The 23,328-nt window shown below is 35.0% G+C and overlaps 3 protein-coding genes across 3 annotated transcripts; 1 reads left to right on the top strand and 2 right to left on the bottom strand.

Annotated features, from left to right (window-relative positions):
* Positions 1-388: 388 nt before the first annotated feature.
* On the bottom strand, positions 389-2,623 carry LOC131848675 (uncharacterized). The gene is made up of 2 exons (XM_059198600.1): positions 2,540-2,623; positions 389-1,778 (listed from the first exon to the last, which is right to left on the bottom strand). Exon 2 carries the CDS (start codon positions 1,659-1,661, stop codon positions 393-395), a length of 1,269 nt encoding a protein of 422 aa, XP_059054583.1. The 5' UTR covers positions 1,662-1,778; positions 2,540-2,623; the 3' UTR covers positions 389-392.
* A 93-nt stretch (positions 2,624-2,716) lies between these two features.
* LOC131848676 (activin receptor type-2A-like) lies at positions 2,717-11,417 on the top strand. Its single transcript, XM_059198601.1, has 5 exons — positions 2,717-2,797; positions 4,307-5,193; positions 5,632-5,999; positions 8,811-8,961; positions 9,387-11,417. The coding sequence occupies exons 1-5, from the start codon at positions 2,743-2,745 to the stop codon at positions 9,621-9,623; spliced, it is 1,698 nt and encodes a 565-aa protein (XP_059054584.1). The 5' UTR covers positions 2,717-2,742; the 3' UTR covers positions 9,624-11,417.
* Positions 11,418-17,665: 6,248 nt separating this feature from the next.
* On the bottom strand, positions 17,666-22,860 carry LOC131848670 (eukaryotic translation initiation factor 4E type 2). The gene is made up of 4 exons (XM_059198593.1): positions 22,325-22,860; positions 19,431-19,595; positions 18,402-18,524; positions 17,666-17,896 (listed from the first exon to the last, which is right to left on the bottom strand). The coding sequence occupies exons 1-4, from the start codon at positions 22,571-22,573 to the stop codon at positions 17,681-17,683; spliced, it is 753 nt and encodes a 250-aa protein (XP_059054576.1). The 5' UTR covers positions 22,574-22,860; the 3' UTR covers positions 17,666-17,680.
* Between the last annotated feature and the right edge of the window lie 468 nt (positions 22,861-23,328).

Raw genomic sequence — 23,328 nt, forward strand, 5'->3', positions numbered from 1 at the left:
GGTCGTGGGTTTGATTTCTCGCATGGCACAAGCTTTATATTCATGAGTATGATCGTTTGTGTCGGTCTGGGTGTTTTCTATTTATAATATGTATTTTCGGTATTTACGGAAAACAAATCTATGTATTTGTATCAGTTCTTTTATACCCATAACACAAGATTTAGCAATAGCTTAACATGGGTCTAGATGGCGCTGTGTGTGGCGTGTGAATTGTCCTAAGATTATTATTATTATAATAATAATAATCTGCAGATAATATAAGCAATGTACATCGTCAGGTCGACCTCCACGCGGTCGAACATCTATTTTTACCCGCCTTCTACTAAAATAGAAGTACCATATATTAACAAAATATAAAATAAAATTGTCCCATGTAACAAACCTTTATATTTTTATTTGTCAACACAATTTTCATCAAAACATTTCATATAAAACTTAACTGGTGTAAAATTAAAGCTAAGATTATTATCACAGGACAAATTGTGTTTATTCTTTAAATATAGAATACATGCAGATGTATATTGCTTCTTTTTTCTTAATTCATCAATTTGTGACAAAAGAGGATCTTTATGGTCAAGTTTTAAAGTCTTTACCATATTGTCTATGTCAAAACACTTGAATGGGCAACCACCTTCACTGCATGAGACATCTTTACTCTGAATATGCTGACAACTAACAGATGAATAGCTTTTCCTCCCACCTTCTAAACCATACATATGTCTTATACCATAAACAAATTTTTTTTCATCCTTTTCCCAATGGTGGCTGCAAGTATGGCTGCCATTGGGGCTTTGACTATGCTCCCTTCTCCAGAAGTCAACAGCCTCTTCGACGGGCATACCGATGTCTTTCAGAAATAATGTGTAATAAAAACGCTGAGTGTGAGATAATCTATGTTTCTTACGTAGAGTCTGATGGAGATTTGACATACACGGTGGGAAATAATCTAATATTTTATCAACATCTTTACTACACAATTTACTATTTAAAACATTGTCAACTTTTATGTGGCCCTTAACTTTATGTAATACATCAATCAGTCTAGGATCACTTCTTAGTGGTTCTAAATTGGTATTGTTAATTCTGTATCTTAAATTCATACTGTATAGTTGTATCAAATATTGCTTCCATTTTCCACAAGGTAAATGTGCTATACCATTTCTTAGTTCTACTTGTCTTTTAGCTATCAATTGAGGACAATGTCGAAAATGTAATTGAATATAATGGTTCGTACATTCAGTACAATGAGACGATGCGCATATATGCTGGGCTAAATCTTTCAGCATCAAATGCCGGCTCATAAGTAACAGTGGGTCGATAAAACTCGGAACCTCGCCATATTTTTTTATACATCGTATCAACTTCTTAGCGAACGATCGCATGTCGTAAGCAGAGATGGACGATATACGTCGTTTAAATAACTCCACTTCTGCCTTCATTAAAAATTGTACAAAACTGAAACTTCTGTTCAGTATTGCGGTAACACAGAGCATGAAGTGTCCTACATTATCATATACACTGCCTTCAACTACGTATTCGTTATAAATAACATGTTCACCTTTTAAAATGTCCTCCAAATAAAGCAATCTATTATTTATAATTATTTCCAATAAATGCGCAGGTAAATTGCCTTTCACGGGTGATAAATAAAAGAAAGACATCTTCCTTGTTTCTCATTTTAATTGTTTATCCACACAGAACACTCCAAAGATATGTTATTGCTCTTCATTTTTATTGTTTACAAGTTTTATAATGAAAAATAATGATATTTGTTGGAACTGAAAATGAAACATGAATGAATAATATAAATTTAACTGAAAAACTAAACAAATGTGAAATGTCAGTTGAGTTTAGTGATGTTCTAACAACTTAATAAATAATTATCGAGAATAAAATTGATCGATGAAATACTTTAATCTTTTTAAATGAGAATTTGGTTTTGACTGAGTTTATTATTTTGATATATCTATATTAACTTCAGAATTTTAGCGGATGCAAAATTTTAAAAGCCGTAATGTCAGAATAATAATCTAAAATAAAATAAAAAATAACAATCTTTTCAATGAATCCATTCCGATTATAAAGATTGAGAATATTAATGTTAGTAAACTGTCAATGTCTGTCAATGCAGATAATATTTTCATCTATGTATAACCAAACCATACTCTATTACACTAGATAAACTTATTTATTTAAATCTTCAATAATACAATCGAATTTAAAGTACATTATACGTAGGCTAGGTATATTATAAATGAAAGAATAAAATAGTAGACTTAGTTTTTTACCCCTTCTTCCTCATAATTCAGCACAATATGGCGCTCGATGAAGTTTGTCATGGAAGAATGTATAATAAATTACTCTGTGCTTATACGCAAAACCGCTAGGACTCCTGACCGGAACAAAAAAAATAATTGAAAGTTGAAATATTAAAAAAAAACTTAGCTTGCGTCTAAAATACTGTGATTACTTGTTCTTGTTTTATTTTCGGAAATCCAAATTAAATCAGTGTAATTAAGGCAATTGCTAATATACTCACTATTGTATTCACACAACCGTACGTTACGAGTGGTTTAGTGACGTTGTTGTGTTTATATTGACCTTATTTGAATGTGCGTTGTTTGTCTGACATGTACCTATGTTGGAATTTCGTAAATAGAATAGACTTTTCATGTCGGGACCGGGTTTAAAAATAACATTGGTCTGTCGCGACGGGTTAGGAGGTCTAATCCCGCCTGCGCTATGGCGCTGATGATGGCTCCAAAAATGGTTTTGCATATTTTCCTATTTGTTCTTGGTGAGTACATTTATGTGTCTTGTAAATAATGTTGTTTTGGAATTTCCCAACTGTGCAGGCAAAAATTTTGTTTAGCTTTGCTTTGTTATCAAGTGGCATTTTCGTTTGTAGGCCGAAATGCAAGCACTTCAATTTATTTTAATACAATATTAAAACTAAACTCAACTCAGTACTCTATAAACTTTTATATCTGTTTATTTATTTGCAGATTTTAGATGGTATAAAACATTTAATAAGGCTACAACTTAATATATTATTCTTATTGTGTAATGTTGTATATTATAAATTTGTCTCTAACTGTCTAGTACACAATTTTTAAGTAGATTGTCAATTTATTTAGTTTAATTTTACAAAATCAAAGACTAAATTATTCATTCATATGGCTAATTTTTTCCTACTGTATAATCTGGATAGTTGAAATAATTACTAATAGAATTACTAGTAACAAACTCAATCGAAATAAGTTTTTAATAAATACATGAGTACAACTTTCATATTTGATGTCGTGTAATACATTCTGAATTACTATTAACAAATAGGTATTCATTTATTCCAAACTTTAAGTCTATATAATTATAGTCCAAAATCATAAATTAGTAATATATTAAATTAATTATTATAATTAGTACTCCAATATCTATTCTTGTACTGATACACTTGAAGTTTTTAATATTTCTATCTCTACTATAATTATAATAATTAAAAATCTATACTAAGTACAAGAATTAGATATGTCAAAATGCAGTATAATTTTTTTTATTATAGTGCTAAGGTGTTACATAGTTATTAGTGTACATTTTATTGTGATTGATTATTATGCAATGTTAACATTAACAAACATTGATGTTTTAAATTAATTCAACATATATTAAAATTTTTAGGGATGCATTGTGTTGTGTAGCTCACTTAAGCTATGCAATGCCTATATACACCTTAATTTATCTGACAGTGCCTAGGTTTTCATATCTGGTGTACATGTGGTGAGGTATGGTTGGCTCAATGTATATTCAATAAGATCTGTTTTAAATTCGACACGGTCATTATTTATACATATAATTAGTAAAAATCACAGGATCTTACCACATTCTATATTTATTTATTGAGTTCCCGATATTTCGGCAGTGTTTCATGTGTGTGATCACGGTAAGTAACATGGTAAGATCCCATGATTTTTACTAATTATATGTATCAATAAGATCTATACACATATTTAGTCAGGGTAGGTAACAAACAAACTTTAGCATTTTTTCTTTAATTTAAATGAATTTTGATGTTATTGTGCCAGTGGAATTGTAGATGTGGATCTCTACAATTTGCTCAGTATACTTTGAAAATTTGTATGGGGTAAAGGATAACCTTTGTAAAGCTGTATTAGCAGGCTCCTAATGCTAACCAGTTTTGGTTGTGGGGGCAAAGAAACAGGCGCGTTATTTGCAGATATTCCAAAACAAAAATAATTGTATGTTGCACATACAATATCTATAATGTCAATCATTCTTTCCATTTAAGGGACAACATTGGCAGCACCTCCAAATGATGAGAACCTACCACCAAGACCGCGAGAAGGTGCCATAACGACACGCTACTGTGCATTTTACAATGACTCGAAGCCGTGTGACCCCAACAACACTAGCTGCATCGAAACACCAGAGAAGGAGGAATGTCTACCAACAGAAACCACAGACAAGAGCAGCCATTGCTTTGTTCTGTGGCAATTCGATAATGTCACCAACACTGCTTATCCCAAGGTTAAAGGATGCTTCCTTGATACTGTCTCATGTACAGACAGGGCGTTTAATTGTCGATTGCATAATATAAAACTTCCTCTACTACATTGCTGCTGCGAAGGTGACATGTGCAATCAAAATTTGACATTCCCAGGTTTGGAAGTTGTACTAGCTCATACCGAATCACCTGTGGAGATCATACGTGCGTCCCCTGTACCCTCATCCGACGATGATACCAAGATGGTCATCACTTATACGTTGATTCCATTATCCGTGCTATTTCTGGTTCTCATTGGTTGCTACTTCTTGTACAGAAAGCGAAAGGGTAGCTCGTTTGCCGAGCTTGCTAGTGGAGAGCCATCTCTGTCAAGGCCACCGTCAGCTAGCGCTGGAATGGACAATGAAGGAGTCGGATTAATAGGACCAATTACTTTATGCGAGGTCAGAGCTCGGGGAAGATTTGGGGCAGTCTGGCGGGCACAACACGGACAGACGGATGTAGCAGTCAAGGTATTTCCGCTGCAAGATAAACAATCGTGGCTGGCTGAGCAGGAAATATACAAGCTTCCGAGGATGGATCACCCAGATATATTGCATTTTATTGGAGTAGACAAAAAAGGAGATAACTTACAAGCAGAGTATCGCCTCATCACTGCTTACCATGAAAAGGTATGTTTGCGTTAATGTACAATTTTTTTATCATAATATATGAAGGTCACATTAACATTACCCCAATAAAAAAGCCTCTTTTGTTTATCTGTAACAGCTTCAACCATATCGTCACTTAATATTGCACTAAAATTTTTATTAGTTTCTGAAATCGTCTGTATTTATTTTTTAAATAGTTTTACCTCGGAAGAATGGCGTTTGTTTGTTATTCTATATAAACTTGAATGAGAACTGACATTTTTGCTTTGGAGTTATCTTTAGTAATGTCTTTGAAGTAGTTTTTTTCGTCTCAATTTAAAGAAACGTATATTTTTTATTCTACCACTCATTCGGAACGCAAACTCATCACAAAAAGAAAGAGAAAGAGACCTACGTGTTGCTCTATTAAATAAATGTTGTTTACAATTACATTAAGAATTTTGTGTGGATATTACACAGGGTTCACTATGTGACTACTTGAAAGCCAACACGCTAACATGGGCAGAAGCATGGCGTGTAGCGGTCTGCGTGGCGCGCGGTCTAGCACACCTACACGAGGAAGGTGGCGGGAAACCAGCCGTCGCCCACCGGGACTTCAAGTCCAAGAATGTCCTCCTCAAAGCGGATATGAGCGCTTGTATAGCAGACTTCGGACTGGCGCTAGTATTCGCGCAAGGACGAGGCTGTGGTGATGCACACGGTCAAGTTGGCACGAGACGGTACATGGCGCCGGAAGTTTTGGATGGTGCGATCAACTTCACAAAAGACGCCTTCCTCAGGATAGATATGTATGCGTGCGCACTCGTGCTATGGGAGATAGCGTCCAGGTTTGTAATGTTGTTTGTTAATATTTCTTTTATTAATCACTGCCATTTTTATAATGTGCCCGCGCTCTCACACGCGTCAAATTTATAGCCTGTGTTATTATGATGTATAAGGTATATTATTGTAAAGTAATAGCAATTTCTATTTATATCACAATCATTGTTTTGCCAATTAATAAAAATTTTTATTAAAATATATGGGTTGGTGATAGAAAAGTGAAAGTTTAAGGTTATATGTATTTTAATGCCACATTATGAAATATAAAAAAAAATTGTCCAAAAAACAAAATAGACTTATTAGGGGAGGGGGGGGGGGGCAGGGCACAAAATTTTATATATAAGATTACCACATAAAGTGTTTCAAACATCTATATTTTAATTAAATTATTTTATGAATGACAGCATTTTTTAAAATATAAATCATTTGGTTAAATAAATATTAATTCAACCAAACTCAGCGTAATCAACATATTTAACATGTGTTGTAAAAACAAAGCCAGCTCAGATTACAGCTAACTACGGCGAAATATTTGCACTACATAAACACTATTAATGTGAAATCAGCTTTTTATTTCATCGACAAATAAAATTTGGACTATATTTTTCCAAAACTACATCCGCCCCGACTCGTTATAATTTCTTTAGGTAACTCTTTTTTTTTTCATATAAATAAAAATATCATTATATAGGTACTAACTGCGCCCGCGGTTTCACCCGCGTTAAATTTCAATATAAAATATAACGTATGTGTTATTCTGATGCATAAGCTACATACTTATATTATTGGAAAGTTTCATCAAATTTGATGAACCCCTTACATCTTTTTTTCTGATCGTGAATGAATTTTTAAAATTCCATTACAGTCTATAAATTTATTGCTCATCCAAATATTATTAATATTTTTTTACTACTCTAATGCTGTTGGCCGCAGCTGGCCTTTACAGCTTCACCGGACGATACGAGTGCAGATGGCACTCCAAACCCGCGAAAGGACTTATAGAGCGGGAGTTGGCCTTCAGGTCAACTCCACCGCACCGCTAGAGGTTCAAACCTCGGCTCAGACGATCGTAATTTCGATCCCTGTTTGAATTGGATAGATCCCCTATCCAATTCAAACAGGGATCGTTCGGAGGGGAAAATAATTGAATGCTATCATTATTTTTAGACAAACTGCACTGAAATGAGAGGAAAATTTATTTAATATACAAAAACAATGATATCTGCGATAGTCACAACTATGTGTTTATCAAAGCCACGTGTTACGTTTGTTTGTTGACATATGTACGCACTTTTTATCAGTATTCACGCGGTTTAAGAACATAATATATAGAATTTAAAGTGTTTTATCTGAATAATGGAATATAATTGCCACTGCTTAACTTAATTATAATATATTACCTCTATATCTTATATAATGCTTATTATATAATAATGAATGACCCGATGAACTGTTTTTTTATTAAAAGGCATGACAAATCATCTATGCATATAAATAAAATTGGAGTTTCTATTTGTAACATTGAAATAACCGTTTTTTACTACATGCATATGAATATAAATACGGTACATACACCAAAATATATTTTTTACAATTTTTGTCTACCTCTGTTTGTTCCGGCTAATCTCTAAAGTGGTTGGACCTATTTTGACGGGATTTTTTTGCCAGGTAGCTGATGTAATGAGAAGTAACTTAGGCTACTTTTATTTTAGAAAAATAAAGTTAAAGTCCACGCGGACGAAGTCATTTTAGTCCCTTATGAAAGTCATTTTTTTATTAATAATTTTCCCTACTGTCCAGTTCAAAATACAAATTCAATTGAGAAGAACTGGCGAGAAACTCAACTGATTTCTTTTTAAAGCCAGATTATTTACATGGTGTTCTTATGTAGGTGTCTATGTCTAACATTAAATGAAAATCCCGTACATGAACTACTATTGTCATACCATACGAAATAAGTGTACGGCCTACCTAATAGTAATTGGAAACGCATTGTTTCTCTAATTACGGAGGTTTGAGGTATCTTGCTTCTGTACTCCATGTTTCACTACTTAATCTCATTATATAACTTTCTACCAAAACAGATGAAACTGAGGCACCCACGTAGACTTTATAAAATGTATCTCACTGGAATTTCTGTTTATACAAAATATTTTTTTTATACTATTATGGTGACAAACAAGCAAGTTTGTTGGTAAATGGTTACCGTAGCCTATGGATGCCCGAAACACTAGGGGTGTCACGTGCGCGTTCTTGAAAACACGGGGTTTTTCAAGAACGCGCACGTGACACCCCTGGCTGTAGTCTCTTGAGAAAACCTCGACAGGTAATTCATTTCACAATCTAAGTGTACGCGGGAGGAAGCACTGAAACCACACTGTCCGAGACCACTTAGGTTCTAGTATGTGGGAATGAATTCCCTGATGATGGCGAGCGATGCGATGGTAAAAGGTAGCCGTAGGCATCATGTCGAACAATTCCTCAGAATATACACAGTCCGTTGTATATTAAGTAGAACACACAAAGCGAAGCGAAGTCTCGCCTCAAGCTAAGTGGTTCGATACCGCCAGAGAGATCAGGATCATTGACAATGATGGAAATCATAGTACGGAAAATTACACCTAACATCCAAACTCGCCAACTTTGCCTCTTTATAATGTTTATTATAAAACGAATCCAATTTATCACAAATTTGATATTATATATATATTCACAAATTGAATATTATAAACATTGCAGGCATCAAAGGTTAATTAAACCACGATAATTGTTAAAAGAAAATATGTATATTCTTTATTCTCTTATTAATGTTACAGATGTAACGATGTGGGCGCGGACCCTTCGTTACAGTACCGGCTGCCACTTGAGGAGGAAGTGGGTTCACATCCCAGTCTTGAGGAGATGCAGGAAGCGGTGGTACAGAGGAAACTTCGACCGCTCATACCGGGTGTCTGGCGGGACCATCCGGTACGTACCTTAGTTACATTTCTATGTATGATGGGCCTACCTGATGGTAAGTGGTAACCATAGCCTATATACATGAAGAGTATGTATATATATTATGTGACACACGTGATACACCACTGGGACACACACCACCACGTTGCCAGTGGATAGACTAAGATGTCATGCCCCTTATGCTGTAATTTCACTGCCCTTTCTCACCTTTGTAGGTAATAAAACGATCTAAACTTCTGTATTCACTCTTTCAACATGACCTCAAAATTTATTTGAAAAAATCAAATAACCAGGCTTGATTCTTCTACCTCCCGACAGATCATCATCATCAGATCGCCGATAAATTATATTACTATTATTTGTTTTTGATTTCTAAATTTATCTGCCCTGGTCTAGTTGTCCATATTAATAAAAAAATTCCGTTCTGACGACAGGGCCTGTCGGTGTTGTGCGACACAATGGAAGAATGCTGGGACCACGACGCGGAGGCCCGGCTGTCTGCGTCCTGCGTGCTGGAGCGGGTGAACGCCCAGCGACCCGCGACAGGCCCGGCCCTGGCCCCGTCCCTGGCCGCGTCCCTGGCCCCGTCCCTGGCCCCGGCCCCGGCCCGGGCCGCGGACACGGCCCCGCTGCTCATACACGACCTGGCGCCGCCGCCCCGCGTCTGCTGACCGCAGCACAATCCCCGCCATCACCAGCACGACCACCTGCCCCTCATACTGCTGTGAGTGATCATTATTAGCAAATCAACACAAAACATGTGCGCTTCCTCGAAACAACCTAGTCAAATCTGGGCGGGAAATATATCCTGTAGTTAATATTAATATAGTTAAACTGGTTTTAACACACGAGCAGTCAGTCAGCTCGTGAACACGGCTAGTGCGATCTAGTCGAAACGTCAACAGATGTAAATACCTTTATTTGCCATAAAATGATTCGTATTTACCCGTTTAACTATATCAATATTGTGTACTAAGCACGAAAGTTTAAAAATAAGTGTCCTGTAGATATTTTGATTTATACAAGATTTTAGTGAGAAGTTTTAGTAATTTGGAGAATTGTTTGAAAGCGTTGAATTTATTATACGATCATTGTAAATTCGAATCTCTACGTAACGCCCGAAAGTTAATTTTGTTATAACTCCGGAATCACTGCACTTGTCCAAAATGGGGCACAGGTTATGTATTAAATACATTGTTAAAGCAATTATGTTATAGAATTTGAACACTTTAATCTTGTCTAAATAAATCTATTAGTACAATGAAGTAAATAAACAGACATTGTAATAATTCAGAATAAAATCCAGTGGTGCTCAAACATGTACTCACTATTACAATTTAATAATGAACTATTACAAAAATTTTACAGGTATCCAATTGTTTTAGGTGAATTTAAAGTTAAATAAACTTAAGCCAAAACGATTATTTCGGCTTATGTTTATTTATCTTAATTATTCTATTTACATTTTTTTTTCTTTTTATGATCTTAAGTTTAGACCAAATATCATACGTCTAAAAAGTAGCGACAATTTTCTACCCATATGTACCATATTTAATTTGTAATATTAAATAAAAACTGTTCAATTATTTCATTGCACTATAATAAGTCTACCATTTAACTTATTAAAAGTACTAACAAACATTCACCCAGTTTGACTTTACCAGTAAGTTACAATTAAATATATTGTGTAAAAATATAAAATATAAGTATTGTTATCTCAAACGATATCATACACATTTAGGCTGCTGGCATACAGTCAGTTGTCGCATTAACTAACCGACTGTATACCAGCGGCATTTGTTGAAAACTACACTGAGCATTTTTAGGTTGTTTTCTGTCATTATTTAATCATTTAGTGTACCATATTATAAAAATAGTCAATCTGAACTCACATGCAAATCATTTTTGTAAATACTATCCGTCCGTTGCAGTCTCAGAAAAACCCAATAGTTGATGATATAATTTGAAGTTTCTCCGTGATACAATTTGATTGTAGTAGACGTCTTATAAAGACTATATCAAATTAATATATGCTATAAAAATCGGTATAGTAAATGTTAATTTGACAGTTTTATTACTAAGCACAAGTGCACTATTTGATCCAACTAAGATTATGTTTTATCCAATTAGTTATGATTTTGCGGAAGTCCATTTTATTGTGTAATGGATTTATATTATTTTGTTTAATTCCGCTACCACTAGCATGAGTCTATACCCATATTTCATATTTCTACACCAATATGGGTGTAGACTCAATAACGGTCGGATTTTATCACCAATAGAGAAGGTTGTAATGATAATGTATATGATAATGAACTAGTGCACCCGCCTGCGCCAACGGTTTACACTGGCGGGGAACCAGTGGAGGATGATAATATGAGATGAAGTAAGATCAGTTAGCCCGTCGTGATAACTTCACCTGGAATTTATCACGATGGTTTCCAGGTGAACCACGTGTAGGCCAACCTGACTGTATGAATGTACCATACATTGCTAGCAATGGGGTCGAGAGTTCACATTACTACCAAGCCCCTTCCCCCGGTGGTCAGGTTTCCGCACTGAATATTTGTGGTCTCACATGCTAATGGTAGTGGAATTAAATAAAGTATAGATTTATTAAGTAACCAACTAAGATTAATGCCATGAGCATATATTTTTTTTTTTTATATGAATATCCTGAACATAATTATATTTATGTTTCGAATATAAATCGCAAAACTAAGCACATAAGTAAATTACTAATGTACAATTAATAAATCAATAACAACAATATAAATATAGTTGAGTAGTAGTTTAAATCTGAATATAATTATTTTAATTTATTTTTTTATTTACCTATTATATACATAAATGTTACGTTAGTCTAAAAATGCCCTGACCTTTTAAAGGCAGATACTAACAATAGGAATGTAAATGAATAAAAATTAATTTTAATGGACATGCAGTAAGCATTGTACAATATATTACAATCAATTCATTTTATATAAAATATATTCTAGACTAAATAAAGAGGATTCTGAAAAAATCTGATGAGGAATGTTGGCAGTATGGACCCTTGCTATGTATGCAGCGGTTCAATATGAGCTGTATGCTTATGCATACAGCTCATATGTACGAGCTATATATTAGATAGTTTTTTGTTTATAGTATTTTGTTATTGTTTATAGCATGTACATTAAATTTTAATTATTATATTTGTATGACATTTATAGTAAATACAAGTCAAATGTCACTCCACAATCATAACTGTGATGCATCAACAAAATTTATTACTTTTTAATATTCGACAGATGTCTGTTATCAGTCACAAATACAGCAATAGACTATTGGGTTTTTTTTAATTATTTTATGGCACAAGTCAAATGTACCGACTGACATAATATTAAGCTGAAGTTTATTTATTTGTTAATTCAGCCAGGTTTACAGTTAAGAGGTATAGTTGTTTTTTAGGGGTTGGTGAATACATGCTCATATAACCATACAAATATATCATTATACATATCTTGCCCCCACCACTGTCATAGGAACCCCCCATATTAGTAAGACTGGCGTTAACCATTATTTTAATTAGATAGTTCACAATATGAGGCGTACTTTAAAAATGCAACAGAATTGATCAGTGTGTTTCTTCACTTAAAAGGAATACTAGTTATTTGTGTGACTGTCTTCCATTCTGTTTGTCATACTGATTTATCTATACTAATATTATAAAGAGGCTAGATTTTATGATGAGGAAAGTAAATTCTGGAGAATTTGTTTCACTGTTCAAAACATGCCTATGTCAATTGTTATATATATGTCAAATTATGTTAATATATACAAAACGCACAAAGCTTTAAGGACCCAAGTTGGTCGAAGGACGAAGATTGGGCTGAATACTAGTTTACAACACCAGTTGTTTGTTTGTATATTGATTGGCAAATTATTATTAATAATTTTTATAACTTAATCCGGGAAGCAATTTACCTTTAATGTTATTTTCCTAAAACGAATTTGATTCCGCGACGGTATATACGTGGAATATATAATAATATCACTTTACGGTAAGAATTTTTATAATCGGTCTCGATAGAGGTACTTTGAGTTGAATGTTGATAACAAAAAAAAAGCGAATCTTTCCTCTTTAAAATATTAGTATAGAGGTAAATTATAAAATCCATAAATGATCTTATTATTGTGTAAAACCGTCGTACATTTCCGATAAGAATCAAAGAGTCGGGCGGCCCGTCGACGACGCCAGGCAATTGGCGCTTTGTATTTGTTGCTGGTTTTGATTGGTTGCTAAGCCCCGCCTTTTTTGGAAATGCGCCAATCGCGAGCTGCTTTGTTGGCACAAACCGTCCAGACTGAACCTAATAATGTGAGCCCAGATTTATACGGAATTCTAATTTCTGAATATGGTCAGCGAGATTACAAGCAGCGCCTCTTATTGTAATAATCTAAGTTTTAAATTTAGTTGGCTTTATTTTTACTTAGTTTGTGATAAGTTTCAAAATTTGGTAAGTGCTAAATTACGACGAAAATAAAGCAATGAAATAAGCATTAACTGTAAGCTGATGTAAATAATTGGCTATATTCAAGTTGTTTAGCGCTGTATTTGTCTTTAGGATAATAAATTTTCGAGATTCGTGCCATATAAAATTAAACGGGATGACTTGTTTTATCGTTCGGAAAATTAGGGCATAAATAGTTGAAGTACTAATTAATGATTGGATTTATAAATAATAATAAGCTTGGATAATTGACACAGCGCCATCTACTCCCAAGATAAGCTGTTTAATGTTGTTGTTAACGCGAGAAATACGGAACATAAGTTATTTTTCCAAAATTATTGTATTTTAAAATTACTAATTTTTTTATAAAAGTTTATTGTAAATACAATTAAAAACCGAACGGACCTTTGTATCATGCCATATTATACCTTATTTATATCACCATAGTGTCTGTCATGCCATATTTTTCCGCGCGATAAAGAAAACCATCCAATATAGTCTACTTGTGTAGATCATTGACGTATCAAAATTTCCATTAATTATATTTAATAAACGAAATGACACTTCCATTGTTGTGAAAATTACGATTAAGTACTTCCCGATGTCGCCATCAATCTATTGTCAATGATTTTAGGTTTTGTATGTACATGCGTTGTTTTAAACAGTGGCATAAGTATGAATTGAAAGTAGTAGAATGGGATCTCGCTTTATTAACAAAAAGTTTCACAATGTATTTTATCTTACTATGTTACAGTATGAATGGATGGATGTTTGTTACTCTTTCACGCAAAAACTTCTGAACGGATTTTGATGAAACTTTACAGGAATATAGCTTATACATCTGAAAAAAAATGGTAAGGCCTATTATGAGGTGCTTGGACCTGTAGGGTATATTAAGGTTTCTTAAGGGTCGGCAATGCACATGTGACACCCCTGGTGTTTCAGGCGTCCATAGACTACGGTTTACCATTAGATGGGCAGTATGCTTGTTTGCCACCTACGTGTTATAAAATTGGTAAATAGTAAAAAAATTGAAGGATATTCTTAGGAGGGATGGTTTTTATCACCTCAGGATAGAGTGTAAACTTCCCAAGGGAGATATTTCGTTTATGCATGTGTGGGGCTACAAACACATAGGACGTGTGGTGGCTTTACACTGCAGCTTGTCAAGTAACACAGGATCTGATTAAAAATGATAAATGTGAAGTAAATGTACAGACAATTGCACGGGTCAGCTTGTGTTTTATGTAACTAAAAAAATACAACCTTCCAGTAGGTCAAATTTTTTTAGGCTCATTTTATGTATGAAAGGTAACAAACAGATTTTTTTTATAATAGTATTTATAGTATTGGTTTGGATACTACAAAAGACAAAAATCGTCAAACAGCGATACATACAAAACCTAGACGAAATGGTATCTAGACTCTTTATATATATAGTACTTATTGTAAATTCCTTACTGAATGTTCAAAACTCTATTATCATAGTCCTAAAGCACAATTTACAAAGAACCTCCCACACAAAATTAGCAAAATTCCCTATTCGGTCGCTAATTCATATAAAACCATGTATGGATTTGACATTTAATCTTGTACTGTGACTTAAGATGATAAGATGTTGTTTGTTACGTAGATTGAAAGTGTATAACTTGTTTAATTGTACAAATAAACTTGTTAGTATCAAATCGTACAACGTTTAAATTACTTATTAGTAGTTCATTAAGGGCATATAACACTATCAAATATTCATTTGGACAAATTTATAGATTTATAAAGTTACATTCACATTACTAATGTATACTTCGTTCATGTTAACGTAACACGTGATAGCTCCGCTTTCCGAATGTGACGGTAGAATCAGAAATATATATTAAAGGTGCTTATAATTAAGTTTATTTGAATGAAGATTATAGATTTATATTCTATTGTTTGAATTATTTAGGTATCTATATGTATTATCAAAATGTATAAATCTGTTTGAAATAATCGATTACATATACATTATTTGACGTTTATATAATTTTTAAAGTACTTTTATAATATTAGAAAAAATTTCACGCGTCACAACATAAGATGAATAGAGAGTAATGTTATTTTTTGTTTGCATTACGTTTATGATGAGTCAGAAAATATATATCTGTGATAGTGTAATAAGCCCATAAATCGTTTTAAATTTGGAACATTTGAATGTATATATCAATGAAAATAATTGTGATCTACATGATAGCATTGTACGAAAGATATATCAATGGGAAATCATACTTTATTTGATTAACCAATGCCGTGTGCATATCACCATACATAGACTAAGTAAAGTTGCCAAATGTATATAAAGTTATATTGTAAGATAGCTTTAGTATTTTCGTCTGATTGTCGGCAGTTTAGATTGTGGACGCATGTATTGTTTTTGTGTAGAAAAATGAATTTTTATTATAATTTTTAAGACGACTATGCACATATTTATAATGATTTTTTTTATTTACTCTACTGTATTTATTGTAAAAAAGGAATCATATTAGAATAATTAAATGTAACGAAGGTGAAGCGGCCTAAATGAATTCCAAATAACTGTTATGAAACATGAGTCCACAGATGTAGGATAACTTGTAAATTGAATATTTAGCGACGTTTATATTTTGTAGTGTAGCGAATTCGACTATTCGTTGAGTGTTCTTCTCGTGTAGACTACGACCGTTATGCCAGCTATACATTTTTATTTTTATTCAATTAACGAAACTGTCTGTTGAAATTTGATGTACGTATTAAAATATATTTTCTAGACAAATATTGCACTTTCATTTTCATGACGCCCTTAAATATTATTATAATTTTATTGTAAGTTAGACATACTGATACGGCCTCGATGGTCGAGCGGTTTAGCACACCACCTTACCTCCGATGGTCGCGGGTTCGATTCCTCGCACAGGACAAATATTTGTATTCATAAGTTGTATTGGTCTATTTCCTAGATATATTGTTATACAAAAAAAAATAAGTTGTCTGGTACCCATTAAAGCTCTGTTTACCTTGGAACTAGATGGCGCTGTGTGATTTGTTCTGGGTTATTATTTTTATACACTGCCATTATCAAGGACAATGATAATCTATACATATAATTATTTATATAATTGGAGTGTCTGTTTGTAATATTGAAATAACCGTTTTTTACTACATGCCTATGAATAGAAATACGGTACATACACATTTTTTACAAGTTTTGTCTATGTCTGTTTGTTCCGCCTAATCTCTGAAATGGCTGGACCGATTTTGACGGAATTTTTATTGGCAGGTAACTGATGTAATAAGGAGTAACATAGGCTACTTTATTTTAGAAAAATCTTTTATTTCACAAAAGTGAAGTTAAATTCCACGCGGACGAAGTCGCGGGAACAGCTAGTATATAATATTATTTTAGTCCACAAAACTTCAGTCGAATTCAGTCTTTAACTCAGTTGATCAAACTCAATTGCGTTTATTATGAAAAGGGAATCACTAGTAACTAACATGCTAACATTATAGGACATAGTAAGAAAACTAGGTAATAAAAAGACTGATTTTATTATTTTCATTAAAGAAGAAAGTTTTCACTGTACACAGAGTTGATGCATATTAAGGCGGCGGCGCGTCGCTCCTCACTAAACTCGCAATTAACAAATACCAACACTGAATTTGACTATATGTACATCGTCTCGGAACTAATGCGCTCGTGAGAGCGATGCGCTTACAACTATAGTTTCACTGACGCACGCTCACTGGGTATAATTTCATTGTGCTCTACCGGAGATATCTTTATAACTGATACATTGACTAGTCAGCTAGATGAAAAGGGTTCTACTAGTTTGGAAGATTACACTAATAAAAACTGCAGGTATATATTTCATCGACGTGAACTACTAGAAGCTGCATACAAACCGGGACAACGTTATATACAACCCCAAAAATCGCTTAAAGTGGATAATTTACTGTTAATAGGTAAGCATTTATTGCTAGTACATATATATTCTCACAAATAAACTTGTAATTTTGCTACAACGTCTATGTAAATATTCGATAATGTACATAATAATTTTAAAATACTGCCGACTCGTCGGGTCCCCGCGACACGGTGCGTCCTATCGCGGCAAAGTACGAGCGGCGAGCGACGCGGCCGCGGTGCGGGGGGCGTGCGCGGGGCGGGGCGTCGGGGGGGGCCGGGCTGCCTACGCGGTGCGGGGGCGGCGGGGCAGGGCGTGGCGCTAGGAGCGCGGCTCGGGCGGCGACGACGGCTGCGGCGTGGTCGAGCCGTCCGACTCGGAGGCGCGCGAGGCGGAGGCCCGCAGGCAGTCGCCGTGCGCCTTGTACTCGACGGGCACGGTGGGCGGCAGCTGCAGGATGCGGCGCAGCGCGTCGCGCACGTGGCCCGCCGCCACCGCGTCCGCCGCCGTCCGGTGCCACACCGCCAGGTGGTCCTCCTGACACGACACACATGCGAACAGTCAGCCTACCTACCATCAATTTAAGTACGCTACGATGATTTTAAGACACCAAGTGGAATAAAACGTAATAGAGTCGAGTGTATTAAACACGCATGTATATCATATGAAGTTTTTCAAATCAGTTAATTTTAAATAAGCTAAACTATAAAACTGCTGTACAGTACACAGTACACTGTAGCTTTCCCGCCGTTTTCTTTCTTAAATCAGCACGCAGCGATTGAAGCGCAGCGAAGGAAATACGAAATTTCATAAAAAAAAATTGTGTGTACAGGAGGAACAAGTGATCCTCCTGTACATGCGGCGCCCAATCAAATTATTCCTGTGACTAAAATGGCCACTAAAATGATCGTCAGAAAAATCACAACTTTACATCATCATCATTGCATTGCATTCCCATTATTTGTGGTCGATGCAGAATGCAATCCTCTGCCACAGATCCCTACCTTTATCTATCTATCTATTTATGTGAGTCAGTTGTTACCTGGAAACGTATTGAGAGCACGACCCCGCATAGCTCGGCGCCAACCATAAACTGCTCGCCCAGCATCGCCATGCAGAGATCTTCCCACGCACGCCCCGTCTGCGTCTTGCGGAGTCGCACCACCTGGAAACCAACCATACAAATATTAATAGAAGAGAAGGGGATTGTTAGTAATAAGGACTGGCTAGCAATGTACCATGTTAGGTCACCCTCCAGGCGGTTCCTCCATCGTGATAAATTCTTAGTGAACTTGTCATGATGGGCTAACTGACCTGACCTCACGTTCATCTTATCATCCCTCACTCACCAGTGAGGGACCTGCCAGTGTAATCCCATTCCATTATCATCCATTAAAAGAAATATCTATATAAATAGGGGACGGATATTGTGAGTAATGAGGCCTATTGACCCCATGGCAAGCAATGTACCATTTCAGGTTGGCCTGGAAACAATCCTAATAAATTCTTTGTGACTTTGTCACGCAGTGCGAACCGACCTGTCTTCAAGTTCGTCTTATCATCTTCCACTGGTGCCCCACAGGCGTATACCGTTAGCACAGGCGGATCCACCATTCCATATTCATATTTGAAAAAATATATATAACAAATTTGGAGGAAAGAGACAGTTAGTGATGTGAACAAGTTACAAGTGTGGAAATAGTAGATGAGCGGAGCGATCTTAGAGATTAGATTCGCTCTTTGTACGAGCTGAACTCTACTCCTCCGAAACGGCTTGACCTATCGAAACCAACATTTCATCGAAGATCGACCTCAGGGCCTCCATCGTTTACCAATGAAAAAAATCCATTCAGTCCGGGTCGAGTTTTTAGGAACAAACGCGCTCCGCTCAACATGTGACCTAGAGTGTAAACCTAATTATAAGGGGTTTGGGCATTACCTACAAGGTGTTTTTAACCTGTGACATTGCGCCCTGCCCAGATCTACACATTGTGCTCGTCTTTATAAACTGCTTTGTAGATTATTACAGACAATTTTGTACAAAGTCTACCACAAGAAACTGTTGACTTACCCATTTCCCTCCATTAACGTTGGCAGGATCCTCCCACATTGGCTTGATGCCGAGCTTGAAGAGGTGTAGGTCGGAGAGTGGGGGCAGGTCCCCGGGTCGCGCAAGGTGCGTGTACAGTCCCCACCACTGCTCCACGCTGGCCACCCGACCCACCATACGTAAAGCCTGGGAATTCAAAAACTGATTTCAATCTGGAGTAATTACTTCATATCTACTACTGTAATGAATTCAACCGTGATTTCATTCAATAGAAACACAGTTTACAATGCAAACTGCTTGCCAAATAAAAGACATCTATAGCAATATACATAATTGTAATAGAACTCATTCCTTAAACAAGAGAATTATGACTAAATGAAAGTCAATAATGCAATTTATATAATGAATAGTTAGTGGATAATAATAAAATTATTTTATTTTATTTCTATAGACAAACATTTTTTTTTATTAACACGGGACAAACGAGCATGCGGCTCACCTGATGGTAAGTGATTACCGCCGCCCATGAGGACCCGCAACACCAGGGGAATTGCAAGTACGTTGTCAGCCTTTTAAAAAGGAATAAGCTCTTTTCTTGAAGGTTTCAATATCGTATCGGTTCGGAAATACCATTGCTGGAAGGTGCTTCCACAATGTGGTTGTGCAAGGCAAAAAGTTTTTAGAAAACCGTACTGTAGAAGACCGCCATTCATCCAGATGATCAGGATGGTATTTCAGTTTCTGGCGGGTGGTACGGTGGTGAAACTCAGCAGCTGGTATTAATCCGAACAATTCCTCAGAACACTCTTCATGATATGAATGGCAACAAATACATGTAGTATTTAGGATATTGCAATACACAAATTTACTTTTACACTCAATAGTTGTAAAAATCTGGTGTCGGAAATAAGTATAATGTGTAATGACATCTATCATCCTTTGCTGATTGACAATATTGATGATTGTTCATTATCATAATTACAATTTACACAATTAATTGGATATATTGTCAGTCTTTTTGTAATTTCCATGTAATCTATATATATAAATAAAATTGGAGTGTCTGTTTGTAATACTGAAATAACAGTTTTTTACTATTTACATATGAATATAAATACGGGATATACACCAAAAAAAAAACACTTTTTAAAATTTTTGTGTCTTTCTGTCGGTCTGTTTGTTCTGGCTAATCTCTGAAATGGCTGGACCGATTTTGACGGGACTTTTTTTGGTAGGTAGCTGATGTAATACGGAGTAACTTAGGCCGATTTTTATTTTAGAAAAATAAAGTTAAATTCCACGCGGACAAAGTCGCATATGCAGCTAGTCCATTATAAAAAGAAACAGCTATATTTCTATTTCCATGTTACATTTTGATTTCTTAAATTGAAGATGTAACTACAGTTCTTCTTCTTCTTCTTAACTTTAGTATCTTCCATCAAACTACTTCCAGGGCCTACAATTTTCTATGAATATAGCTTGCACATAATTGTAAATGAATCACTTTATCTGTTGCTCTCAACACATGAGGCCATCATAAATTGTCAAACATTAAATTATTAGTATTTTAATTAATTAAATTAAATATAATGGTTCTTATAATAATGTAAAAATTGTTTAATGCTTGTGCATAGCGCTGACAATAATATCTGATTACACTAATAATGAGTGTGTTGCGATTTCTATATTGATTTTCACATGCCTCTTACTTGGTAAACTGTAATTATTTATATAAAAAAACATCTATTAAAAAGAGCAACACACAAGTTTCTTACTCATTCTTCTTGTGATGAATCGAATGAGTGGTAGAATCAAAATATGACTTGAATAGTTATACTTGCTTGTAATGCTTGTAATGAGTAAACTCATAAAATTTACTCTTTACTACTCTACTCTACTTTGAATAAAGATTATTTCTATTTCTATTTCTTAAATAGTTGTTTAACAGTAAAACTGTCTAACATATCTTGTACGCAAATATATATTGTGTAGTCCTTATTTTTAGCATTCTCAGGCAAATGAAACAGTATTTTTTATGAACACAGTCAAGAAAACCATACATCACACCACTGTGTCTCCCTAACCAAGATATTGGGAAAATCACTGATATCCTTTGGTGGAAGCCATTTAAATTAGAAGAAGAGGCAAGGTTTATTTGGTCTGTTGTATATTATATACTGTTTTAAACTTGACGCGGTCATTATTTATACGTATAATTAGTAAAATTCACAGGATCTTACCATGTTTTTGTATTTATTGTTATATATTAGTTTACCCGTGATCATGGTGGTTGAAACACTACCGAAATATTGGGAACTCAGCAAATAAATATAAAACGTGGTAAGATCCCGTGATTTTTACTAATTATACCTGTTGTATATTATCTTGAATTAAGAGTGTTTGACACAAGAGCATTTTCTAAACAATTATTTCCGACATTTTGTATGTACTGTGTTCTTGACCCTATTGGGTATATTATGTATATGTATAATAAAATAGAGAGAATTAATTTCATTACAAAGCTTTGATGGTCCCGGTGGTATAGCAGTTTAGCAGATCACCTTACTTTTGATGCATTATGTTATGTATATACATTTATAAAAAAAATTATAAAAATTTGCATTTATAAAAAAATTATCTTAAACAGATAGATTTTTGTATCAGTTGTCTAGTACTCATATCACATGGTCTGCTTAACTAGGCACTAAATGGCTTGAGATATTGTTATTGTTCAACTGCACAAGCATTAAACCATTTCGGGGAATTATTTCACTACTAGAAATTTGAGAGACATCTCACATATAACATACAAATAAGAAAAGGAAGAACACCGGGATAAAGCCTGGGTAGCTCACTAGTTTAGTAATAAAACTTTTTATGATAGAGATCAAAGGAAAAATATACACAAAGTATACCTGGCCATAACCAGTAGTGGTGGCAGTGAGTTCACGTGCGGGCGGCCGTCGTGAAAACCACATCCAATAGCTGTATTCAAGCTTGTGCTCGTTCGGAGGCACCGGTGGCGGGGTCGCTTCATCAGGAGCCCGGTCATCATCATCGTCATTGTCCTGGTCGTGGTCGTGGTTCTGGAAGCCACCTCCCTCAGCAGATCGTCGATCAGGCACGTTCAAATTGTAGAATTTGCACATTTTCCTTTCATTCATGTTACGCCAAGTATAGTACTAACATGATTCGCTAACGGCCTAACGACACGTTGCGTCTTTGAGGATGTGGTCCCTTTGAACCGATATTTAAAAAGTCCGTGAGAAAGAATAAAGAATTAGAAAAAAATGGCAAGACGCGGCAAATAGTTAATCACCCTTTTAATAAATGTTATAATAAAAATAGAAATTAATTATCAATATGCTCAGTCAATAAGTATGCTTCTTTTTCTGTTTATAACCTTTTCATTCAAACCTATTTCTCTTTCCGTCATCAATCTGAATTCCAACTGACAACTGTCTCTAGGCCCTAGCACATCTGTCAGTCATTTTTTTTTTTTTTTTTTTGGTTCTGTTTTTCCCTTTTTAGGGAAAGGCAAAAGGACTCAGCCCATACAGCCATTGTCTTCAGTAATATTTTCGTATTTTTTTTTTTTTTCTAATACTTGTCTTCAGTAGTTATATATCTTGAAATGTTGATATTACGTACTCGAAAATGGGTTTGTATGTTTCTGTGTTCTTTAATAAATTCTGGATGGAGCGCGGGATCTCCATTTTATCATATATATTGATCAATTTATCAATAAATATTAATCGCTGGATTGCGAAATGTTGACATTCAAAAAACAAGTGATCTAATGATTGATCTTCGTCGGCAGAACAATAATCACATATAGGAGACGAAACCATTTTCATCCTATGCAAATGCTTTTTATATCTTCCATGTCCAATTCTAAGACGACATAAAATTGAATAAA

Source organism: Achroia grisella, unplaced genomic scaffold (assembly GCF_030625045.1).
Source record: "Achroia grisella isolate CSIRO2021 unplaced genomic scaffold, CSIRO_AGI_Agris_v1 utg567, whole genome shotgun sequence".
NCBI classification, from domain to species: Eukaryota; Metazoa; Arthropoda; class Insecta; order Lepidoptera; family Pyralidae; genus Achroia; species Achroia grisella.

Bases quoted from the DNA above. Each gene is read 5' to 3' on its own strand.
- LOC131848670 (XM_059198593.1), bottom strand. From the start codon at position 22,573: ATGAATGAAAGGAAAATGTGCAAATTCTACAATTTGAACGTGCCTGAT. The intron at 19,596-22,324 runs GTATACTTTGTG...TTGAATTCCCAG, and splicing joins CCACTACTGGTTATGGCCAG to GCTTTACGTATGGTGGGTCG. The intron at 17,897-18,401 runs GTAACAACTGAC...GTGTCGTGTCAG, and splicing joins TGCTCTCAATACGTTTCCAG to GAGGACCACCTGGCGGTGTG.
- LOC131848675 (XM_059198600.1), bottom strand. From the start codon at position 1,661: ATGTCTTTCTTTTATTTATCACCCGTGAAAGGCAATTTACCTGCGCAT.
- LOC131848676 (XM_059198601.1), top strand. From the start codon at position 2,743: ATGGCGCTGATGATGGCTCCAAAAATGGTTTTGCATATTTTCCTATTT. The intron at 2,798-4,306 runs GTGAGTACATTT...TTTCCATTTAAG, and splicing joins TATTTTCCTATTTGTTCTTG to GGACAACATTGGCAGCACCT. The intron at 6,000-8,810 runs GTTTGTAATGTT...TTAATGTTACAG, and splicing joins CTATGGGAGATAGCGTCCAG to ATGTAACGATGTGGGCGCGG.